This window comes from Anser anser (assembly GCF_964211835.1).
Source record: "Anser anser genome assembly, contig: HAP1_SCAFFOLD_133, whole genome shotgun sequence".
Classification (NCBI taxonomy): domain Eukaryota; kingdom Metazoa; phylum Chordata; class Aves; order Anseriformes; family Anatidae; genus Anser; species Anser anser.
This window is the reverse complement of record NW_028153510.1, coordinates 246,360-270,196: the sequence shown is the minus strand read 5'-3', so window position 1 is coordinate 270,196 and position 23,837 is coordinate 246,360. Positions and strand designations below refer to the sequence as shown.

General features: G+C 50.6%; 2 protein-coding genes across 2 annotated transcripts; both read right to left on the bottom strand.

Moving 5' to 3' along the window:
• Nucleotides 1-2,569: 2,569 nt before the first annotated feature.
• Nucleotides 2,570-3,519, bottom strand: LOC310892028 (olfactory receptor 14C36-like; the record flags this gene model as incomplete). The annotated part of the gene is made up of 1 exon (XM_083854213.1): nt 2,570-3,519. The coding sequence occupies exon 1, from the start codon at nt 3,482-3,484 to the stop codon at nt 2,570-2,572; it is 915 nt and encodes a 304-aa protein (XP_083710339.1). The 5' UTR covers nt 3,485-3,519.
• An 18,700-nt stretch (nt 3,520-22,219) lies between these two features.
• On the bottom strand, nt 22,220-23,295 carry LOC310892027 (olfactory receptor 14C36-like; the record flags this gene model as incomplete). Its single annotated transcript, XM_083854212.1, has 1 exon — nt 22,220-23,295. The coding sequence occupies one exon, from the start codon at nt 23,293-23,295 to the stop codon at nt 22,363-22,365; it is 933 nt and encodes a 310-aa protein (XP_083710338.1). The 3' UTR covers nt 22,220-22,362.
• Between the last annotated feature and the right edge of the window lie 542 nt (nt 23,296-23,837).

Sequence of the window (23,837 nt, the reverse complement as noted above, 5' to 3'; positions counted from 1 at the left end):
GATGTTTCTTCCTTGGGGATGTTCAAGACCATGTTAGATGAGACCCTGAGCAACCTGATCTAGTGGGTGGTGTCCCTGCCTATGGCAGGGGGATTGGAACTAGATGATCTTTGAGGTCCGTTCCAACTCAAGCCATTCTATGATTTTATGATTGTACTTCAGAGGAAAAAACAAAACAAAACAAAACAAAACAAAAAAACACAAAGCATGGTAATTGGCTTCAGAATACTCAGTGATCCAGTTCGTCCATGCGATAAAAAAAATCTAAGCAGCAGGAAGGACACTGAAATGTGGCCTAACAAGAAGGAGGCTCCAGATCGCTGGTGTAGAAACAGCATTTTTGTGCCATGACCAATGCAGTATATGCTCCAGGAAAAGGCCTGCACCTGAAATAAAAGGCCTAGGCCAGCACCAGTGCAGCACAAGCTTGAGATCTGGGTGCATGTGAACCTAATGGAACCACAGGATCTTTAAGGTCCCTTCCAACCCAAGCCCTTCTATGATTCTGTGCTTAGCAGCCCTGTACAGCCCCTGCGGGGCCCAGCCTCAGTTCATGCCCCCCAGCTTGTGCTCCAAAAGTACTCCCCTAGGTCCTGCGTCACTTGTCCCACCTGCGTGCCTTGGCTACCCCAGGGCATCCTGGAGGCAGTGGCCACCTCTGAATAGGGAATTGAAACCAGCCATAAAAGTAGATCTAGGAAACAATGGAAACCTGTGCATAAAAGGGCTCTAAGTAATAGCTGAAAGAGTCTTTTTTGGCAGCACCACCAGCTTTTTTTCTATGAATTTTCTTGATTTATTCTCTCTCTCTTTTTTTTTTTTTTTTAAATTGACGGCACTGTGAACAAGTACAATCAACCAAATTACGCTTTTTCTGTGAATAGCCTTATGCAAACATTTACCAAAATATATTTCCCAACTTTTTTTTTTCTTCTTCCTCTGCTTCCTCTGTCTTCAAGCAGAACTCCAAGGAAAGAAGTCACTGAATTAAAGAATAACTCCCGTTTAAGAGATCAAGATTGAGAAATGTGTTCAATGCCATCATAAAGGAAGATAAAAAAGAGGGTCGACAGTGTTAGCCCAAGTGCCCATGACTGAAGCGTGCTGCTGGTAACTGGCTGGCAGGAAGACTTTCATAGAATCATAGAATATCCCAAGTTGGAAGGGACCCATAAGGATCATCAAGTTCAACTCCTGGCACCGCACAGGTCTGCCCTAAAGTTTAGACCATGTGACTAAGTGCACAGTCCAATCTCTTCTTAAATTCGGACAGGCTTGGTGCAGTGACTGCTTCACTGGGGAGCCTGTTCCAGTGTGCAACCACCCTTTTGGTGAAGAACCTCTTCCTGATGTCTAGGCTAAAAGTCTAGTCAAAGTCTAGCCCCTTTTTGAGGGACCCCTTGAGGGACTTTGTTCCACTAATGTCCAGCCACCTTCCTTCCCCCAACATCATCCCCTTCTTCAGTCCAAATATCACCAGTCTGGCTAAAGGGAGACTCCAGGAGACCATGGCAAAGGCCTTGCTAAAGTCCAGGTTCACCACAATGCCTTCTTTCCCCTCCCCTTCTGTTTCAGCAGTTCCTTTGTTTCCTCCATGTCCCTGAAGATGGCTGTGGCAGGACTTTCCCCACCACGTTCCCAGGGGTAGAGGTGACAATTGCAATTCTGCCAATCCTTTTTCTTGCCCTTCCTGAAGATGTGTTTGATGCCTGCCTTTTCCAAGTCCCCAGAAATCTTGCTGATCCAAATGCTTGATGGCCTGGTCCAGAAAGGCAGGGTAGTGTGACATAGCAGAGAGGGGCATCTGCAATGAACGTGTGCAAGGGGGGTGACAGAAATCTCACAGGGACACTGGGGGTTGTTTCTGGAGTCACACAGGGCAATGGCAGGGCTCTGTGAGGTGTCCACATCTGAGCTTGCCTCATACACACAGGGCTGTTGAGAGATATGACTCTCTGCCTTGCACACCCATGCACAGTGCAATGCACTATTTGCAGTGTCCCTCTGGCTCCTGCAGCCACTGCCAGAGGCTGGGAGGCACCTCAGCCCTGCAGTACCTCACCGTGCTCTTCCCTCGTCTGAGATACCCCAGGACATGAGGAATGGGCACAGGGACCGCGGTTCAAGGAAGCACATCCCAGAGCTGCCTTCAGGTGGCTTCCCAGGGGACGTTACTTAGTCTTGTGACACTATCTGCCCAACTGGCCTTCGTGACACTTGTAGGAATAGCTGATGGACTTGGTGCTCCATCGTGTTCATCTCTCCACATGCATATGATGTGCCTGCTGGCACCAGCACTGGGTTTCTCTTTCCACATCTCCCATGCACATACAGCAGGCCCTGATCTTCTGGAAAATCCTGTCTCCCAGGGAGCATTTCCCAAGTGAGCAATGAGCAATGGCCTGGTCAACTATTGCTGAACCTCCTACCCATACACCCCACAGCTCTGAGCTTGTGATGACGCTCTCCAGAGTATGAAAAATGAGCAAAAAGATAACCGTGTTCCTGCAATGAATTATGAGTCATATGCAGAAGAAAATGGGCTTTTTTTTTTTTTTGTTGAAAGATATCAGGTCATCAGTTTCCTCAAGGCATCCTTGAGCTCCTGGTTCCTCATGCTGTAGATGAGGGGGTTCACTGCCGGGGGCACCACGGAGTACAGAACTGACACCACCAGGTCCAGGGATGGGGAAGAGATGGAGGGGGGCTTCAGGTGGGCAAACATGCCTGTATTGACAAACAGGGAGACCACAGCCAGGTGAGGGAGGCAGGTGGAAAAGGCTTTGTGCCGGCCCTGCTCAGAGGGCATCCTCAGCACAGTCCTGAAGATCTGCACATAGGATAACACAATGAAAACAAAACAACCAAATACTAAAGAAAGACTGAAAACAAGTAGCTCAAATTCTCTGAGGTAGGCATCTGAGCAAGAGAGCTTGAGGATCTGGGGGATTTCACAGAAGAACTGCTCCACAGCATTGCCTTGGCAGAGGGGCAGGGAAAATGTATTGGCAGTGTGCAGGACAGCATTGAGAAAGCCACTGCCCCAGGCAGCTGCTGCCATCTGGGCACAAGCTCTGCTGCCCAGGAGGCTCCCGTAGTGCAGGGGCTTGCAGATGGCAACGTAGCGATCGTAGGACATGATGGTGAGAAGAGAATACTCTGAACCAAAGAAGAAGACGAAAAACAGGACTTGTGAAGCACACCCTTGATAGGAGATGGCCCTGGTGTCCCAGAGGGAATTGGCCATGGCTTTGGGGAGAGTGGTGGAGATGCAGCCCAAGTCGAGGAGGGCAAGGTTGAGGAGGAAGAAGTACATGGGGGTGTGGAGGCGGTGGTCGCAGGCTACGGCGGTGAGGATGAGGCCGTTGCCCAGGAGGGCAGCCAGGTAGATGGCCAGGAAGAGCGCGAAGTGCAGGAGCTGCAGCTCCCGCGTGTCTGCGAATGCCAGCAGGAGGAACTCGGTGATGGAGCTGCTGTTGGGCATTTTCTGACATTGGCCACAGATGTCTGTTGAAGAGGATAAGGCAGAAAAAAGTTAGAAGATACTTCAGTGAGGAAAACCTATCACAAAACTTAGAGCAACCCACGCCTGAGCCTCTCTCTTTGCAAGAGAACATTTCTGCAGCTCTATCACTCGAGTCCCAGCTGATGCTGTCTGAGAGTGGCACTGGGAGCAGGGATTGCTGTGGGCTCCAGAGGAGTCCCTCCTGCCGTGAAGCAGGCGGGAAGCAGGACCATGGGGGAAACTCAAGTTCAGTCCACTTATCAGATCCATGAACTTTGCAGTGTTGTTGCAAAGTACACCTCCAACCACAGTGTGGAGCAAGGCAGATTTTCTTTTGCTTAGGACAATGATCACACTCTTGTGTTTCCCAATAAATGGAGACAGCTTAAAGCCCCAGTCCCAGTGCAGCTGGACAGAATCCTCACCTTGTCTGCAGGTGCATGAGCAGGATCTCAGCTTTTCTCTCTGAAAACCAGACCCAGGAGGAGACCCTTCCAGGACATGCAGCTGCATGGCCCTGCAGCCAGACACTTACCTTGTCAAGGGCTGTGCAGATTTCTCCTGCAGTCAGCTCTCAGCATCCTCCCACTCCCAACTGCCTCCAAGCCCTCTCTCCTTCTCTCTTCTCTGTGTCTCTGCTTCAGTCAGAGCCCCCAGCCCTGCTGAGCTGTGCAGAGGCGCTGCTCCTGGGCAGAGCTGTGTCTCTGCACCAGGGCCCTCTTGCCAGGAGCTCTCTGTCCCAGGAGCCCGGCCCAGCTCAGCAGCAGAGGCCCAGCCCAAGGCATTGGAATCACCCCTCTGGGGGCTTTGGTGATGAGCCCACAAACCTCAGGCACTGAGAGACAATTGAAGAAATCTCTCAAGAAGTCCAAGTCAGATGCAAGTTTCCTGGAGCGTCCCCCGAGGGCCAGGACTGACACAGCCTCCCTTGGAGCTCGTTAGAGCAGAACATTGGAGGCAGTGAGGACAAGGAGACAAAGGCAATGTGAAGGTGACACTGATGTGTAGACAACCTGGATGTGTTTCACCAAAGAAAAGGACTAGGCCTTGTCCCCAGGCCCCTGGGAAGGGAGATCCTTTCCCTTCACACCTTGCTCAGGGTTCTTCCTGGGGCAGTAGGAGATGGAGATGTGCATGGCCAAGTGCAGGAGAATGGTATGACCCCTGCCTGGTTCATGGTTGGTGGTGAGGAGGAAATGAGGCCCTGGTGCTTTAACGATAAGCTGTCTCCTCATAGGCCTCAGTGGCAGAGACAACAGCCATAGCCATGGACACAAAGACCTGGGTCCTGTTGGGACTTTCAGCCTTGCCTATGTCCTTGCTCCTCTAAAGGCCAGAGTATCCTAGTGTCTCCCAGACCTAGACCTCTTTCCCAGCTGGCTGTAGACACTTGTCCATGTTGTGTCACACTGGGTCTTAGCTGAGTAGCTTGTATGAGATCCCTCACGGTGCCCAGGCCCTCCTCCTCCTGGGCACGGCTCACTCAGCAGGGTCCCAATCTGTCCTGATGTGTGGGGTTCCTCTTCCTCTGGAGTAGGACCAGGCTCTTCTCGTTGTAAATGTCAGGATGTTTCTGTAGGCAGAATCCTGCAGTTTCTCAAGATTCCCCCACACTGATGCTCCATTTTGTCAGCGTTTAATGTCTGCAGGCAGACAGTTCAACCTTCACGTGATTGTGCTCTGTCTGACAAGATGGCAGCATCAGGAGTTGCAGGAAAGTTTGGATAATACAGGAGTAACCAGCTGAATGGAATTGCAGCATAGAGTCACAGAAGGGTAGGGGATGGAATGCTGCCAGGTTCCACCTTTTCTGTTCTTCATTCTCATGCATACTGTCAGTTTGTCTGGAGCTGTGTCCTAAATGTTATGGGGCCGTGCAGGTCAAAATTAGAAGAGCCAAAGCCCAGCTGGAGGTCAATCAGTCTATTACTGTCAAAGAAAACAAAAACTGTTTATATAAACACTTTAAATAAAGGAGGATTAAGGAGAATCATCTTCCTTTATTGGATGTGGGAGGAAACCTGGTGACAAGAGATGAGGTAAAGGCTGAGGCACTTAATGCCTTCTTTGCCTCAGTCTCTAGAGCAAGAGCAGTTGATCCCCTGGGCATTTCTTCCTCCTCATGGCCAGTGCCAACCTTCCAATGTGCACTTTGTGGCAGTTTTTTCTCTCCTGATCTTTTCTGCCACCAAAGAAAGCTCCATCAGGGTGGAAACCACTCCTAAAGTAGGCATCCCAACCCATCAGCCTTCTTGTGGCCTGTCAGCCCACCAGACAGAAGTCACCTCACCAGCATCTTCCAAGCCATGGGCCTGCTGCTGGCCTTGCACTTCTTGGCTAGACACACCCAAGCCTTGTGCCTCCTGCTGTCCAGTCATGGACTCAAGCAGAAGGGACAGCACAACCCATATGCGGGCCTTCTTTCTGCCTGGGTCCTCCTGGGTATGGAGGCAGAGGGGATCCCACAGTCAGCATGCCAACCAGGTGCCTTCTGCTGGCCTACCAGGGCCACTGGCAGATGTCAGCCAAAAAGTACAGATCCCAGGGAGAAGTCAAGGGTGACCTGTCAGCTACTTCAGACAGAAGTGACCTCACAGTCCCTTTCCGTGACATGTTCCTGCTGCTGCCCCATCAACTGCAGAGACAGAAGTGACCTCACAGTCACTGCCCCAGTCACATTCCTCCTGCTGGGGCAGGGGATCCTGAGGCAGAGCTGACCTCTCTCTAGTCCCTTAGGGGTTAGTGCTCACCTTTCTGGGTTAGAGAGTAAACAGACTTTTACTGGGAAGTTTTGGTGTGCTTCTGTGTTTAGGGTATGGACAAGCTCTGCTGTTTAGGGTTTTGTTTAGGTCTGCCAAGAAGTCTAGGGATAAATAGAGCATTTTAATGCTAGTGTCAAGGGAAGGCATTTGGGTGAGTAAGAGAATAAAGGTAAGGGAAAGGGGCTATGGCCTGAGTTTTGCTTCACGGGATACTTTGAGTTCAAGCATTAGAGTAGGGGATTTCTGTCAGAGTGCTGGAGTAGCATTTAGGTTTAGGGATTAAAACTACTGGTTAAAATAAGGTAAGGGCCATACATGACTGTTTTAAGTCAGTGTTACCGCAATATCTACATTACATGACCCCTCTTACCTCTACAAAATCATTATTTTCTGCTTCCATGCTCCTCTTCCCACCCCAAAATCTCACGTCTTTCTTGTCCAGGCTGCTCTTAACCTTCCCATGTTTTATTGGGATCAGCTTTCTGATGACATTGATGATCGTAGAGTATCTGTCTCACCTCTGTTGGCTTACTCCATTCCTGAGAAGGAAGTGGCATTGTAGTCAGGAGGGAAAAGGACATACATGTCTTTAGGAGCATCCTCCACAGTGTGTCCATCAGCTCTGCACCTCCACAAAATTGCGCTTCCTACCTACAAGTTTTGTTTCCCAAATGGCTTCTATGGATCCAGGGTTCCTTTTCCCAGGCCCTCACGCATGCTTCAGTTTCGGATGAGCAGGGATGGGACAAGGAAAGCCAAGGCACGGATGGAACTGAGCTTGGCAAGGGATGCAAAGCGTAACAGGAAGGGATTCTATAGATACATTGCTCAGAAAAGAAAGGCCAAGGAGAGTGTACCCCCTGTGACGGATGAGAGGGGTGAACTGGTAATGACAGACACAGAGAAGGCTGAGGTACTCAACAACTTCTTTGCCTCAGTCTTCACTGCCAGTCAGGCTTCCCAAGTCTTTCGTTTCCCTGAACCCATAGATGGAAGCTGGGGGGGCAAAGTCCCACCTGCTGTAAGTGAAGAGCAGGTTCAGGACCACCTGATGAACATAAACACATACAAGTCTATGGGGCCTGATGACTTGCATCCCAGGGTCCGGAGGGAACTGGCTGATGTAGTTGCCAAGCCTCTCTCCATCATATTTGAAAAGTTCTGGCAGTCGGGTGAAGTCCCTGGTGACTGGAAAAGGGAAAACATCACTCCCATTTTAAAAAAGGGTAGAAAGGAGGACCCAGGGAACTACAGAATGGTGAGCCTCGCCTCACTGACTGGCAAGATCATGGAAAAGATCCTCCTGGAATCAATGTCAAGGCACTTGCAAGACAAAGAGGTGATCTCAGACAGCCAGCATGGCTTCACCAAAGGGTAAATCATGCCTGACCAATCTGGTGGCTTTCCACAATGGAGTGACCACATCAGAAAACAAGGGAAGACCAACCAATGTCATCTACTTGAATTTCCGTAAGACATTTGACACGGTCCCACACGACATCCTGGTCTCCAAACTGGAGAGAGATGCATTTGATGGGTGCACCATTGAGTGGATAGGGAGTTGGCTTGAAGGTCACACCCAGAGAGCAGCGGTCAATGGCTCTATGTCCAGGTGGAGGCTGGTGATGAGTGGTGTACCTTAGGGGTCTGTCCTCGGACCAGTACTTTTTAATGTCTTTATCAATGACATAGACAGTGGGGTCGAGTGCACCTTCAGCAAGCTTGCAGATGACACCAAGCTGAGAGGTGTAGTTGATGCAACAGAGGAAGGGATGCTGTCCGGAGGGTCCTGGACAAGCTTGAGAAGTGGGCCCATGTGAACCTAAGGAGGTTCAACAAGTCCGAGTGCAAGGTGCTGCACCTGGGCTGGGGAAGTCCCAGACAGGAGGGACAGCTGGGAGAAGAACTCATTGAGAGCAGCCCTGCAGAGAAGGATTTGGAGGCTCTGCTGGACGAAAAGCTCAACATGAGCCAGCAGTGCGTGGTTATAGCCCAGAAGGCCAACTGTATCCTGGGCTGCATCAAGAGAGGAGTGGGCAGCAGGTGGAGGGAGGTGATTGTCCCCCTCTGTTCTGCCCTTTTGAGGCCCCACTTGGAGTCCTGTGTCCAGGTGTGGGGCCCCCAGCACAAGAAGCATGTGGATCTGTTAGAACAGGTCCAGAGGAGGGCCAAGAAGATGATCAAGGGGCTGGAGCACCTCTCCTTTGAAGAAAGGCTGAGAGAGCTGGGGCTGTACAGCCTGGAGAAGAGAAGGTTCCTGGGTGACCTCATCGCAGCCTTTCAGTACTTAAAGGTGGCTTATAAAAAAGATGGAGAGTGACTCTTTGTTCAAGGACCTCACAATCCCTGCCCTGCCCAAGGGGACAAACAGCTGAAGTTCGGGGTAGGAGTGGTGTTGAAGATGAGATGTGCTCTGTGTGTAGTGGAGGGCTTTGGGGTTTAGGTGTTCAATTTAACGTTTAGAGATTAGAAGTCAACTGCTTGGGCTAATGGAATGGCTAATGGAATGGCAAGGGCTTTGAGGGAGGGATTGGTGGGATTGCTCAAGATGCCTACTCAAGGTGTAGGATGAGGGCAAACTTTGTGGGTTAGAGTTTTGTTTAGTTCTTGGCTGAGGGCTAGGGTTAAGGCTAGCATTTTAATTCTTGACTAGGCATAATCATCCTTCTGCTTGTGCTTCTAGTAGGAAATGGGTTTGACATCTGCCTTTTCTGAGTCCCAAGGAATGTCATTGATCAATTTGTCCTTTCCCATCTCTTTGAGACAGGTCTTATGACTACGTCAGCAGCTCAACCAGCACCTTTCCCACCCTTCCCACATCACCTCTATTCAACCTGAGGATTGACCAGGAGCATGATGAAGGTTTGGGAAAAGGCTTGCTTAAAATCTCTGAGGAGGGCTATGTTGTGGTTTAACCCGGCCGGCAGCTAAGCACCACACAGCCATTCGCTCCCCCTCCTCCCTCCCTCTCTGGGATAGGGGAGAGAATCAGGAAAATAAAGCCTGTGGGTTGAGATAGAGACAGTTTATTAGGACAGAAAAGAAAGGAAAAAAATAATAATTATAATAATAATACTGATAATAATGTATACAAAACAAGTGATGCACAACGCAATTGCTCACCACCCACTGACTGATGCCCAGCCTATCTCTGAGCAGCTGCCCACCCCACCCCTGCTAGCCACCCCTATATATTGTTTAGCATGACGTCAGATGGTATGGAATACCCCTTTGGCCAGTTGGGGTCAGCTGTCCTGGGTCTGTCCCCTCCCAGCTCCTGCTGCACCCCCAGCCTGCCCGCTGGCAGGACAGAGCGAGAAGCTGAAAAGTCCTTGGCTTAGTGTAAGCACTGCTTTGCAACAATTAAAACATCATTGTGATATCAACACTATTCTCATCCTAAATCCCAAACACAGCACCATAGCAGCAACTAGGAGATAAAATTAACTCTATCCTAGCCAAAACCAGGGCAGGCTGTTATGGGTTCCACACTGACAATGATGGCAGTATCATAGAAAACAGTGACACTAGTGAGGAGAGAGGAGCAGGTGGATAAGGCCTTGGGCATGCCAACACAGGATGCACACACATGAAAACCACATGAGAAGGAAAATTGGATCCAAAATGCAGATTATGAAGGCAAAGACTATGAGAATCACCGTGGCACTGCAGGAGAGCTCCAGCAAGGGGAAAAATCACAGAAGGGGTCCACAACATTGGGACCACAGAACTGTAGCTGGGAAAAGAATTAAATGGTTTCTGTGCATGAAAGAAATCCCTTGTGTTAAGGTACAGCTGCCTTCTAGAGTCACACCTTCCACTTTCGAGCCTTGCAGAGAACAGGGATGGCATACAGCCCAGGGCTGACCGTAGGACATGGCCCTCAGCAGGAAGCACTCAATTCATGCAGAAGGTGCAGCTGATAGTGCTCCCACCTCTGTGAGCAAAGGGGGTGCTGTCCCCAGTCAGGAAGCTGTCCTGCATCTGGCACAGGGTGGTGGAGCTGTACAAGGTCTGCAAGGAGAACAAATCTCCCCCAGGAAGAAGGCCACGGGCATCTGCAGGTGTTAGCTTGTAGGCACCAGCACAATGATGAGGGTGTTCCACATCCCAGTCACCGTGCTGGTCATGCGAGAGAGGAAGAAGAGATTTGTCTATGGGTAGAGGATCTTCCAGATGAACAGCTGGGGAAACTCAACAAATGGTGTCTTAGTCTCCCACTCCCCTTTCTTCACGGAAACCCTTTTAGAGCATTCTGTTCCCCTATCTCTTGTTAGGACACCAATAAGCAAGATGTTTCTTTCTCAGTTCCTAAAAGAAATGGTGAAGGGTGTTTGAATGGTTAAAATGATCCCTGCCTGCCATGGCTGAGGTGTGCTACCGCACCATGGAAAAGGGAAGGGTTAATCATTTGTACTGTTGTTAGAAAACCACACACTCCAGCACAAATCACACTTCTAAAATGCTTTTCTCCCATGGTCAGAGAGGAGCAGTCAGTGATGCCTTCAGTCTGCTTCAAACACCACACCCCAGGAGAGACCCTGCTGCCTTCAGGAGCTGTCAGCCCCGAGGCCTTGGGGACACCTCGAGGGAGTCCAATGGCACAGAGCAAGCGATGCCACGGTCGGGTGCTGTGCTGCTGAGCTGGGCCGGGCTCCTGCAGACTCTTGACACCGTGAGTCTCTGGCAGCAGGGCAATGCAGGTGCAGTTGCCAGAGGGGTCTTCTACAGCTGGCACATCCGATGGCTGATAGCATCTGTCAGGACGGTTCTCTCTGTTTCTGAAGCGCTTTAGAGAATGGCATTATGAGGGGACATTTCAATAGGAAGATCAAGTCTTGGTTTATCTGAAGGGTAAGGCTTTTTCTGCAGTCCGTGCTTTCAGATTCCTGCAGTGGAGGGGAGCCAGATTTCATGTTAATGAATTGTCAGTATTGTACAGGAGGCTGAGACTCCTGGAGCATTGCACTGAGAAATCAGAATGTCAGTGATTAAATTTGTAAAGTACCTTCCCAAACCTCATCTCACGGACTGCACCAACATCATATTTTCATCCTTTTACCCAGCTAGGTTTTATCCTAGCTGATTTTTAGGAGCTACAAACCCCCTGATACCCCCTGGCTTTGGGAGGTGTCTGCAGGCCAAAGCAGAGCACACAGCAATTGCAACGAGCATGAGCTGCCTCCTCTGCAGCCAGATGGCAGCACAGGAGGGTCTGCTGAGTGTCCGTCTGTCCCTCCCTGGCCTTGCCTCCCCTGGCAGCAGCACGCTGCCATTCCTCCTGGCTTCTCCACCTGGCCGTGCTGCTGCTGGTCTTGTTCCCAGGCTGGCTGGGGATGGGGGTTTCACATGCCCATGGAGTGAGCCCTCGGTGTGCTTGGGGGAAGGGGAGTATGGGGACAGGGTGGGGGGTCTGGAGATGTGCACTTTGAGCCTGGATTCCTCTGCTCTCAGCAGTGTCCTGGTTCTTTTCAGGTGAGGATGTGACTGTCATTGTCATACAGCTGAAAGAGATGCCAGCAGAAGAGACCAGCCTTGATAGACAGACGGGCATTCCCCTCTGAAGAATATTCTGAACTAAAGGGAGTGTCCCTTTCTCTGAAGATCCAGGTTTCACCTGGAGTGCAGCAGGAAGGAAAATATGCAAAAAAGAGGCCTGCAGCCCCGCTTCCTTTCAGGTGAATTGGGAGCAAAAATGTGGATAATCACATATCAGGAATGAATTGAATCTGGCATTACCCTTTGCCTGTCTTTATCTGTTGCTGTAGAGCAGGTTTACCTCCTGCATTACCAAAGCAGTGTCCTCTGCTCCCAGGGACACCCTCAGGCAGAACTGGACAGAACTCATCAAAGGGACTTGACATATATGTGCATGAATTACTCCTTGTCAGATAAGTCTGTTGTATTTTCTTACTTTACTTTTCCTCCTTGGGCAAGTCCCCATGGCCAGAACCAGCAAATGCCCAACAGCAGCTCTGTGAGCGAGTTCCTCCTGCTGGCATTTGCAGACACGCGGGAGCTGCAGCTCCTGCACTTCGCGCTCTTCCTGGCCATCTGCCTGGCTGCCCTCCTGGGCAACGGCCTCATCCTCACCGCCGTAGCCTGCGACCACCGCCTCCACACCCCCATGTACTTCTTCCTCCTCAACCTCGCCGTCCTCGACCTGGGCTGCATCTCTACCACTCTCCCCAAAGCCATGGCCAATTCCCTCTGGGACACCAGGGCCATCTCCTATCAAGGATGTGCTTCACAGGTCTTTTCATTTGTCTTCTTGATACCAGCAGTTTTTTCTTCTCACTGTCATGTCCTATGACTGCTATGTTGCCATCTGCATGCCCCTGCACTACGGGAGCCTCCTGGGCAGCAGAGCTTGTGCCCAGATGGCAGCAGCTGCCTGGGGCAGTGGGGTTCTCTATGCTCTGCTGCACACTGCCAATATATTTTCACTACCTCTGTGCAATGGTAATGCCATGGACCAGTTCTTCTGTGAAATCCCCCAGATCCTCAAGCTCTCCTGCTCAAACTCCTACTTAAGGGAAGCTGGAATGGTTGTGATTAATGCTTTTCTATTTGGGGGGTGTTTTGTTTTCATTGCTCTGTCCTATGTGCAGATCTTCAGAGTTGTGCTGACGATCCCCTCCCAGCAGGGATGTCACAAAGCCTTTTCCATGTGCATCCCTCACCTGGTTGTGGTCTCCCTCTTTATCAGTACTATCATGTTTGCACAGCTGAAGCCCCCATCCCTGGACCTGGTGGTGGCAGTTCTGTACTCAGTGGTACCTCCATCAGTGAACCCCGTCATCTACAGCATGAGGAACAAGGAGCTCAAGGGTGCTGTGTGGAAGCTGAAGCTCATCTGTTTTTCATAAGCAAAAAACTGCCTGCTTTGTTCTGCAAATCATTCATAATGTTCCTCATTATACGTCAAGCCTTTCTTGTGTTCTGGTTTGTGGTATTTCTTCCCAGCTTTATTCTTAGAAATGTTGTTCACCATTAGAAGTCATTCTTCAGATTGCTTGTTTATTTAAACCAATTCAATTGACTTCTGTTGTAATATCCTTCCTCTAAGGTCTTTTCTGTGTATGCAGAGCCAGTGCCCTTGTGCAGATGTGGAGGGGGAAAGAGACGTGGCCCAGCAGCACGGCCAGGGAACACCAGCGCCTGGTGCATGCAGAGATGCTCTCTTGCCACTGCCACCCTCTCCTGCTGAGCCCTGCTGGTGGGGTCAGGCCTGGCTGCTCCTGTAGCTTGGTGGCAGTGCTGCTGTGGGGCTGTGCTGGGACTGCAGGCAGGGACAGGCAGTGGGCACAGCAGTGGCACAGCCAGCCTCCACTGCAGCACTTCCCTCCTAAGGAGTGATCTCCTCAAAGGTGGACTGACCAGAGCTCAAGTGCTCAATCTGGTGCGAGCAGGCAGAGGAGAGCTCTGCAGCCCCAGGGCACGCAGCAGCCCCAGCAAAGGAGTCTGGCGAGTGATTTGACTGCAAGGTTCCTCCTGCTCTAGCACCTCACAGAACCGGCACGGCACTGGCTCCTGTGTGTCAGAGAGGCTGGGAGCCCGGGAGGTGTGCCATGGGCTTGAAGGATCACAACCAGATCACTTCTAGCTGGGCAGATTCTGGGCCAAAAAGGGGGTATTTTGTACGTATGGTATTACGAGGGCAGTGATGCCTCAGAAGCTGTAAGTCCAGTAGGAAGCTAATGGCTGTTAAATAGCCTGTGAGGTGACTTTTTTCCGAAGTAGCCAACAGGCCGCCCCTTGACTCCCGGATGGCATCTGTGTCTTTAGGCTCACATCTTCCAAGGGTCCATGATAGGCCAGCAGATGCACCTGCTTTGCACACAGTTTGTGAGATCCTCTCTTCCCAAGTAGCTGGTAGGCCCCATAGAGGAAGAGGTCTTGGACTGGGGTTGTCATGTCAGAGGTATCCGCTTTTGCCTGAACTCATCCTTCAGGGCTGCTTCTGTGGTGTTGCAGAGCTGCTGGGCACATTGTGAAGGGTGCTCCTACAGACCTTGGTGTCCTTCTCCTTGCTGGCTTACGAGCTGCTTCTTTCTCAGGAACAGAGTAGCCAGCCGAGGTGAGACAAATACTCTGAGATCATGAAAGCCATCAGAAAGCTGCCCGTAAGAAGATGACTGATATGGGGAAGTCAGGAGAAGCCTGGACAGGAGAGGTGCGAGATTTGGGGGAGGGAAGAGGAGCTTGGACAGCAGAAGCTAATGATTTTGAAGAGGTAAGAATGTTCAGGTAATGTCGATCCCACCATAAAGCAGACTTAAAGCAGACAGGTGAGGCCCTAGTCTAACCTGTAACATTAATACCTAAATCTAAATGCCACTCCACACCCTGACAGGAATCCACTGCTCTAATTTCTGACCACAATATCCCTTGAAGCAAAAATTAGTCCATAAACCTTTTTCCATTACCTTTACTCTCTTGCTCACCCTGATCCCTGCCCTTAAAACTAGCATTAAAATGCTTTATTTAACTCTAGTATTCTTGCAGATATAAACAAAACGCTAAACCAAAGAGCTTGCCCATACCTTAACCATGGACCTGACACACCAAGCAGAACACCAAACCCTCCCACTAAACATTTCCTTAAGCTCTCACCATGAAAGGTGGTCCTTAGTCCCTAATCCCATAAGTAACCATACCTAACACCCTTAACTTTAGGTTCTTGACCCCTTGGGGCAGTGCAGGGAAAGTGGGGTTGCTGTGCAGTCACATGGCTGTTTAACCCTGGACTTCTTCTTAACAGACCTAAACAAAACCCTAAACCACAAAGCTTGTCCATACCCTAACCACAGACGTCACACCTTAAACAGAACACCAAACACTTCCACTAAATTTTCCTTAATCTCTAACTCAGAAAGGTGAGCCCTAGTCCCTAATCCTATACATGAAAAACTAACACCCCAAAGCCCCTGTTCCTGTGCATTAACCTCCTCACCTTCAACCCCTCTCCTAACCCTTAACTTTATGCACTTGGCCCTTTGGGGCAGGGCAGAAATTTGAGATTGCTGTGCAGACACATGGCATTCAAAGATGAATGTGAGGGGCCATGGATCTGATCAGCTCGTCAAACACAAGGAGGAGATGGATGGGAATGCTCTGATGAGCTCAGCTCTGCCTCAGGATCTCCTGCCCCAGCAGGAGGAATGTGACTGGGACAGTGACTGTGAGGTCACTTCTGTCTCTGCAGTTGATAGGGCAGCAGCAGGAACATGTCACGGAAAGGGACTGTGAGGTCACTTCTGTCTGTAGGTGGCAGGTCACCCTTGGCTTCTCCCTGGGACCTGCACTTTTTGGCTGACATCTGCCAGTGGCCCTGGTAGGCCAGCAGAAGGCACCAGGTTGGCATGCTGACTGTGGGATCCCCTCTGCCTCCATACCCAGGAGGACCCAGGCAGAAAGAAGGCCCGCATATGGGTTGTCCTGTCCCTTCTGCTTGAGTCCATGACTGGAAAGCAGGAGGCACAAGGCTTGGGTGCATCTGGCCAAGAAGCTGCAAGGCCAGCAGCAGGCCCATGGCTTGGAAGATGCTGGTGAGGTGACTCCTGTCTGGTTGGCTGAGAGGCCGCAAGGAGCCTGATGGGTTGGGATGCCTACTTCAGGAGTGGTTTCTACCCTTATGGAGCTTTCTAAGGTAGTAGGAAAGAGCATGAAAGAAAAAATTGCCACAAAGTGTACCTTGGAAGGTTTGCACTGGCCACGAGGAGGAAGAAATGTCCCTCAAAGGGTCATGCTGTGGTGCCAGAGGTCACCCAAAGAGTGTCTGTGATCAAAGCATGGCTTTGTGTTTCAAGGAACAGCTGGTGAGGGTTGACAAGACATTGGTGACATGATGGAAATGCTGGGATGAGATCAAGGTGGTGAACAGAGATGGGTGTCTGCAGACTTCAAGGAAATAGGACAAAGTGTAGCACAGCACAGAAAAGACTGCAGAGGAGAAGGTAGAGGGTGCTGGCAAGAAGGGAAGGCCCCAACAGCCCTGACATTTTTGTCCCCTTGGCTAGAGCTTATGAGGAGACATGTTATACTCATTGCAATGGGGCCTCATTGCTTCCTTGCAGCGATGTGCAGAGGCTGGGAGGTGTCATACCACTGTTCTTGTAGTATCACACTGCCCACCACACCCCACAGACCCGAAGACTATCCCTGAGCCGGATGGGGGGGTGCAGGATCTCCCCTCCCAGTGGCTGGGGTCAGGCCTTGGATCTTTTACTTCACCAAAACCAGCCAAGAATTTTCTCAGCACAGTGCCTTTGCCTACCTGCAATCATGGCCTCCAATTATCTGCCCTAACAAGTCCCTGGGGAGGCTTTGTTAGTAACAGCCCTCAGTGGGGCCCATTAATACTCCAAGTCACTTTAATTTTTCCTCCTGACTTTACTTGCTCAAGCGGTTACGTCATTCTCCTCTCAGTACCTGTTCTTCATAGACTCAGCACCAAAATACACCATGGAACTCATTAAAATGCAGAAACTCCTAAGGAGCCATATCTCTCCCAAAGTTTTCTTCAAGACTTGTAGAGCTAATTGGAGAGCTTTCATGGTGTAGTTAAGGAGGAAGATTTCAAAGAGCATCTATTAGAAATCTTTCCTCATTTCAAAGGCTGAATTTTGTTGCGTTTCTGTTTAGAGCATCATTCTCCTATAGATATTGGTCTAGGGTTTCTCCTTTGAAGCCCTGCTTAGATAGGAAAAGCAGGGTTTTTCCTATTTAAAAACAAACAACAGGAAATCATGCTGCAATTTTCAAAACAAACAAAGCTCAAGTTCCTCATTTTGTTGCCTCCAGTGATGTTTACATTCCCAGAAAGATGACTGTACATGATGTATTTTACACTGATTAATAGGAAATTTAAATAGTAGTGTTAATATTAATCCATATCATACTAATTCAATGATAAACGATGAGTTTCTTGCTAAGGAAACCATTAGACAGACTGCTGATAGATGGCCGACCTTGCACTCACTGAAACTCAAAGCAGCAACTAGGTTGGTGAGAGCTGCCTGAATGATCAAAGAGTAAGGGGAGGGCAAACCAGGAGAACCATGGGAAGTGCATAGGTCCAGACAGGCAGCTGGACAGGGGACATTCAGCACTGTCTGTGTAATCAAGATGGGTTTTGAGCCTGGAAGATGAGGGATCACACCATGATAGACAAAGTGATGACAATGCAAGTAAAGGAGATCATCAGTATTTCTTCTCCTGTGATGAATATAAATCATGGAAATTAGCATTTCTTCATGATAGAAATTACACTTCACGTGAGACATTTAGCAGAAGGGATTGAATCATTTGAGCTGATGAGTAGTTGCTTTATTAGTTAAGTACTAAAAAAATTACTGGGTATTCAGGCAGAGCTTTGCTGTCTGACCATAAGCAACCAGGGAAAACCTCCTGTGGCCCCCTTGCGTTTGAGGCACCTCCCTGGACCGGCAGATGTCAGAAAAGACTTGCAGGAGACCGGAGCCCTTTAGGAAAATCAGGTGGAGCCAGGTGGAGTTCCCATAGCACCTCCACTGCCAGCAGTGGTCTTTGTCCCTGTAACTCCAGCCCAGCCCAGCACAGGAAACCCCTTCAAAGACAAACCTCTTCTTCAGTGGGTTCCTGGGATTGACCTAGATTTGAAATGGCCATTGGAAACCCATGATACTCTCCCTTATTCAAACTAGATACTTGAACATTCGTTTACCTTCCTGGGTCATCTCTAGCAAACTCAGGCTGAAAAACTCAAGTATAGCGTGCTTCAAATGGCTGAGCCAGAACCCATCAGCTTGCCCCACTTTGGAAATGGTCCCTGTCCAACTAAGGTTTTGAAAGTGAAAAATGTGAAATGACCCGTCAGGTCAATGCGCAGAGTAAGGGAAAGTCACACATATTGTGCTGTAGGGACAGAAGGCAAAAAGCATTGCATTGTGCCTCAGAATAATCAAGGAGAACTGATCTAGTTCATCCATGAGATAAAGCAGAGTGAAGGACATTGAGTTGTGTCCTAACATGAAGAAGGATGTACGTGATTGCTGAAGGAGCTGTCTTTTTGTGCCATCACCAGTGCAAATACACAAGAACTATGTCAAATACAGGTAGCATGTCCCACTCTGGGTCTGTCACCCCACAGGGCAGGGGAGAGGGAGCTGACAGCCAAGGGATGTATTTGGGTGTTTAAGAGGTGGCCCGGCAGAGAAAAGGAGTCTATGCAGTGGGGTTGGGGAGGCCAGGAGAAGCAGCCGAAGGGGTGGTGCTGCTTGTGAGGACACGTTTGTGCCAGCAGCCTGAGTGGGCAGCAGCTGTGCGCAGGCGAGGGGAGGCCAGGAAGCGCATGCCAAGAGTGCTCCTGCCAGCAGAGACAAGCCTGGGCTGAGGGCAAGGGGAGAGGGAGGCCCAGGGCAGGGGGCTGCAAGGACCATGCTGAGCTCCCTGCCCCTGCAGCAGCCACACTGCAGATGTGCTGGCCGGCACGCACTGGGAGGTCCTGGTGTGCATCAGAGAGCAGCAAGGAGGGCACTGGAGAGGGCTGGGGTGAGGCGGGTGGCAGAGCCCCATGCAGGGGCTGGCTGGGGGTCCCCTCTGCTGCAGCTACCGCATGCAGCATGGCCAGAGAAGGGCAGGCAGGGCTCGTGGCTGCGGGGCAGAGCCTGGCCCTGGGCTCTTCCTGACATCCCTGCAGCTCCTGGCAGGCTGCAGTGAGGTGCCCCTCAGCCTTCCCTCCTGTGCTGCCAGGGCACACGGCTGCCTCCTGCCCAGCTCACTGCCCACCAAGAACGTCTGACAGGGCTGCTTCCCAAGCTGGGCCTTGCCCAGGGTCAGTCCCCTGCAGGGGCAGAAACTGGCCCTTGTCCTGGTGGCTTTTCATGGCCTTCCTGTCAACACATGCTCTTCTCATCCTTGAACTCTTTTACTGAATACATAGGCCTAGGAGAACTTTTTGGTACAGACTAATACAGAGAAAACATTGAGTCCCTCAGTCCCGTCTCTGTCTGCTGCTATGACGTGGCTATGAGACATGGATTCGCTATCAGGTATTTTCCTCTGACAATCTCAGCAGTCTCCATGACAGGACAAGACATGAGAATACATGACATTCCACACAGGAAAACACTTTTACTGTGAGCAATACCAAGCACTGGATCATGTTTCCTAAAAAGTACCGGAGTCCCCATCATTGGAGATACCCAAAGAACAGCTGGAAATGGGCCTGGGCTGCCTGGTTTAGGTGTCCATGCTTGGCTAGTGGGGTGGGCTAGATGGGCTTTGGACGTCCCCTCCAGTCTCAGTGAACCTATCACTCTGCAATGCTTGTCAGTGTTTCTGAGAACTCCTTGGCAGTATCTCCAAACCAGCTGGACACCGGGTGCTCATGGGGCAGAGCCTTCTTTTGAGGATGAATTCGTTCATGATGTAACCCCAAGGACAAAGTTGAGCAGGGATTACAAATGCCAGCAATACCTCGACTCACAGAGAGGGAGTGCCTGCCAGGGCAAAATGGGGCAGCCCCAAGGGCCACCAGGGCTTTTCCTCCGCATTGCAGCTGGGCTCTTCATCCCACAAGCACTGCTGTACCTGAAGAGAAATTATGAGAAACAAGAGTCACAGAAAATGAAACAGAAAATGACTACCTGCTGGTTCCTTTATTTGGTTATCTACCAAGACCTTATCAGCACCTGTACATGAGGTCTTTGGGTTAAAAAAAAAAAAAAAAGAAAAGAAAAAAAAGGTGAGCTTTGACTCAAAACAGAGCACTTTGACCTGAAACACAGCACATCTTTACATTTGCTGAGGGTGCACTCTATTCCATCATCCAGGTCATTGACAAATAAGTTGAACAGGACTGGACCCAGTGTAGATCCCTGGGGGACACTGCTGGCTCCAGGCCTCCAACTAGACTCTGTTCCACTAAACACAATCCTCTGACCTCTGCCATCCAACCAGCTCACAATCCGCCTCTCTGTCCACTCATCCATCCCACACTTCCTGAGCTGGCCTGTGAGGATGTTATGGGAGACAGTGCTGAAAGCCTTGCTGAAGTCAGAGTACACAACATCCACTGCTCTCCCTCACCCACTCAGCTATTCCATCACAGAAGGCTATCAAGTTGGTGAAGCATGGTTTCCCTTGGTGAACCCATGCTGACTACTCCTGATCACCTTCTCCTCCACATGCTGGAGATGACCTGCAGGATGAGCTGTTCCATCACCTTTCCAGGGATGGAGGTGAGGCTGACCGGCCTGTAGTTGCCTGGGGCCTTCTTCTTGCCCTTGTTGAAGACTGGCATGACATGAGCTTTCTTCCAGTCTTCAGGCACCTCTCCTGTTCTCCATGCCCTTTCAAAGATGACGGAGAGTGGGCCAGCAGTAACATCTGCCAGCTCCCTCAGCACTCATGGATGTATCCCATCGAGGTCCATGGATTTGTGGGTGTCAAGTTTGCCTAAGAGATCTCTGACCTGATCCTCTTCAACCAAGGGAAAGTCCTCGTTTCTCCAGATCTCCTCCCTTGTCCCGAAGCTCAGAGATTCCAGAGGGCTGGTCTTAGCAGTGAAGGCTGAAGCAAAGAAGGCATTCAGTAATTCTGCCTTCTCTGTATCCTTTGTCACCAGGGCACCCTCCTCGTTAACCAGTGGGCCCATATTTTCCTTCGTCTTCCTTCAGCTCTTGATATATTTGAAAAAGCCCTTTTTGTTGTCCTTGACACCTCTTGCAAGATTTAACTTCAAATAGGCCTTGGACTTCCCTGTCACTTCTCTGCATCCTCAGACATTGTCCCTATATTCTTCCCAAGTGGCTTGTCCCCTTTTCCACATTATGTATGCTTTCTTCTTTCATTTAAGTCACTCCAGGATCTCCTTGATCATCCAAGCAGGTCTCCTGCCCCCTTTGTCTGACTTTTTGCTCACAGGAATACACAGCTCTTGAGCTTGGAGGACTTGGAGGTCAGTGCGCTATTGCTGCCGGTGCACCGTTGTGGCAGCCATCGGCACCTGCTCTTCTTTGGCTCTCAGCAACCCCACAACAGAAGGGTCCTGTGCGAGACCAGGCAAGGTAGACAACTATTTGACGTTCTCTGTATTCAAGGCAGTTATGCCAACAGCCCTCCGGTACCCTTTTCTTTAGTTGTTTACCCTTGGAAAAAGCCAGAAACAGAGTCTGGAGGCATGTCATTAGGGTTACCCAACGATGTTCACAATACTCAAGAGCTATCATGACTGGCCCCAAAGAAAGAAGGGGAAGGTGCCCTGCCTTGTGCCCTCCACCAAGTGGATTCATGAGTGTCGTACCAGTAGCAGCTCAAATAGTATTTATTGGTGCAGATTTAGGGAAAGCATCACAAGCCCATATTTGCTTTCCTAGTGGTAACTTAGTAGTTTCTTGCACTATGTAGTTGCTTTACAGGTAGGGTTTTGTAGCAATTTGTAATAAAGACATTCATGAAAATGGAGCAACGAGGTGTCTGTGTCCTTGTGTACTATGGAATCCTACCAACCTCCTGTTGCGATCCATGGGCAGGCTGACCCTCATAGGTCCTGACCTTCGTTACTGTGATGCCCTTGGAGTGGTCCTCAGAGCTGCAGGAGCAACCACAGACCTGGGGCTTGGTGACAGCTCTTTGCTGCGGAGAACAGACCCAACCGCAGGGGCTGGACCCTTCAGATGCCCCGGTGCCATGAAACTGGCTTTTTTTCTGCTCAGGTCTGCTGCTCCCTCACACACAGCCAGGCCTGTGGCTCATCTCCCTGTGGAGGAGGAGGAGGCAAAGCGCTGCTGGTGCCCGAGTAAGGGAGAAATACTCCACCTGTAGGAGGGCAGGGCTGGAGGGGAGGTGGCACAGGACAGGCACTGGCCTCTTTCTCCTATTCCCTACCCTAAGAGCATTGAGACCGCAGGTCAGTGTCCGTACTGCTCACAGGTGCCTGCAGCCCTGTATCCTCAGGATCCATCTTCTCTCCTTCTGTACGTAACATTATTACTTTGCTTCTCACAGTTTGGGGCCAGCATTTGTGGACCTGGTACCTGGCACTGAAAGGCTGTGCCTCACACCGTGTTTTTTTGGTGAGTTTTTCCCATTGCAGCAGCAGAGCAGCAGCTAATTGCTTCTGGAAGACAACTGAAACAGCTTCTTCAGTGCATGCTTGAGCTCCTGGTTCCTCATGCTGTAGATGAGTGGGTTCAGTGCTGGAGGCACCACAGAGTACAGAACTGCCACCACAAAGTCCAGGTATAGGGAGGAGATGGAGGGGGGCTTCATGCCAGCAAACACGATAGTGCTGATAAACAGGGAGACCACAGCCAGGTGAGGGAGGCACGTGGAAAAGGCTTTGTGCAGGCCCTGCTCAGAGGGCATCCTCAGCACTGCCCTAAATATCTGCATATAGGACACCACAATGAAAACAAAGCAACCAGCACCTAAACAAAAGCTAAATGCAATAAACCCAACTTCCCTGAGGTAGGCATCTGAGCAGGAGAGCTTGAGGATCTGTGGAACTTCACAGAAGAACTGGTCCACAGCATTGCCTTGGCAGAGGGGCAGGGAAAATGTACTGGCCGTGTGCAGGACACCATGGAGAAAGCCACTGCCCCAGGCAGCTGCTGCCATCTGGGCACAAGCTCTGCTGCCCAGGAGGCTCCCGTAGTGCAGGGGCTTGCAGATGGCAACGTAGCGGTCATAGGACATGACAGTGAGAAGAAAAAACTCTGCTGATATCAAGAAGACAAATGCAAACACCTGTACAGCACATCCTGCATAGGAGATGGCCCTGGTGTCCCAGAGGGAATTGGCCATGGCTTTGGGCAGAGTGGTGGAGATGCAGCCCAGGTCGAGGAGGGCGAGGTTGAGGAGGAAGAAGTACATGGGGGTGTGGAGGTGGTGGTCGCAGGCTACGGCGGTGAGGATGAGGCCGTTGCCCAGGAGGGCAGCCAGGTAGATGGCCAGGAAGAGCGCGAAGTGCAGGAGCTGCAGCTCCCGCGTGTCTGCGAATGCCAGCAGGAGGAACTCGCTCACAGAGCTGCTGTTGGGCATTTGCTGCCCTTCATCAGGGACACTGCCAAAGAAGAAAAAATATAGAGTGTTAGGGAAAATTGCTCTGAGCTATAGCCATTTGATTCTTCAATGCAGCCTTCACATCGCCTTTCTTTCTAGAAGACCATTTTGTCTCTCCCTGGCTGGAGCCCTGCTCTGTGCTGGCTGAGTGTCCTGTACACAGCAAATGCCTCTGCCCAGCAGCTCCCGATGGGCCACCTCTGCTCCAGAGCAGTGGTACACAGAGGTGCCAACAGAGCCATGTACTTGGAGGAGGGTTCCAGGGAAGGGGATCCCTCTGTTGAGTGAGGGGTGTTTGGCTGTGTGACTCCATGTGAGTCTTCTCTATTCCTCACCCTGAGAGATGAAATCAGCTCACAGACTGCCTGTGTCTGGCCGGAGAGAACAGGAAGCATTTCCTCCTGCTTCACCCTCCATGCACAGCATTCCCTGTCAGAATCAGGCACCAGCAGCTGCCACGCTGGGCAAGGGAGAGAAGCAGGCATGGGCAGGCAGGGAGGACCCAACCCGGTGCCGAGGCT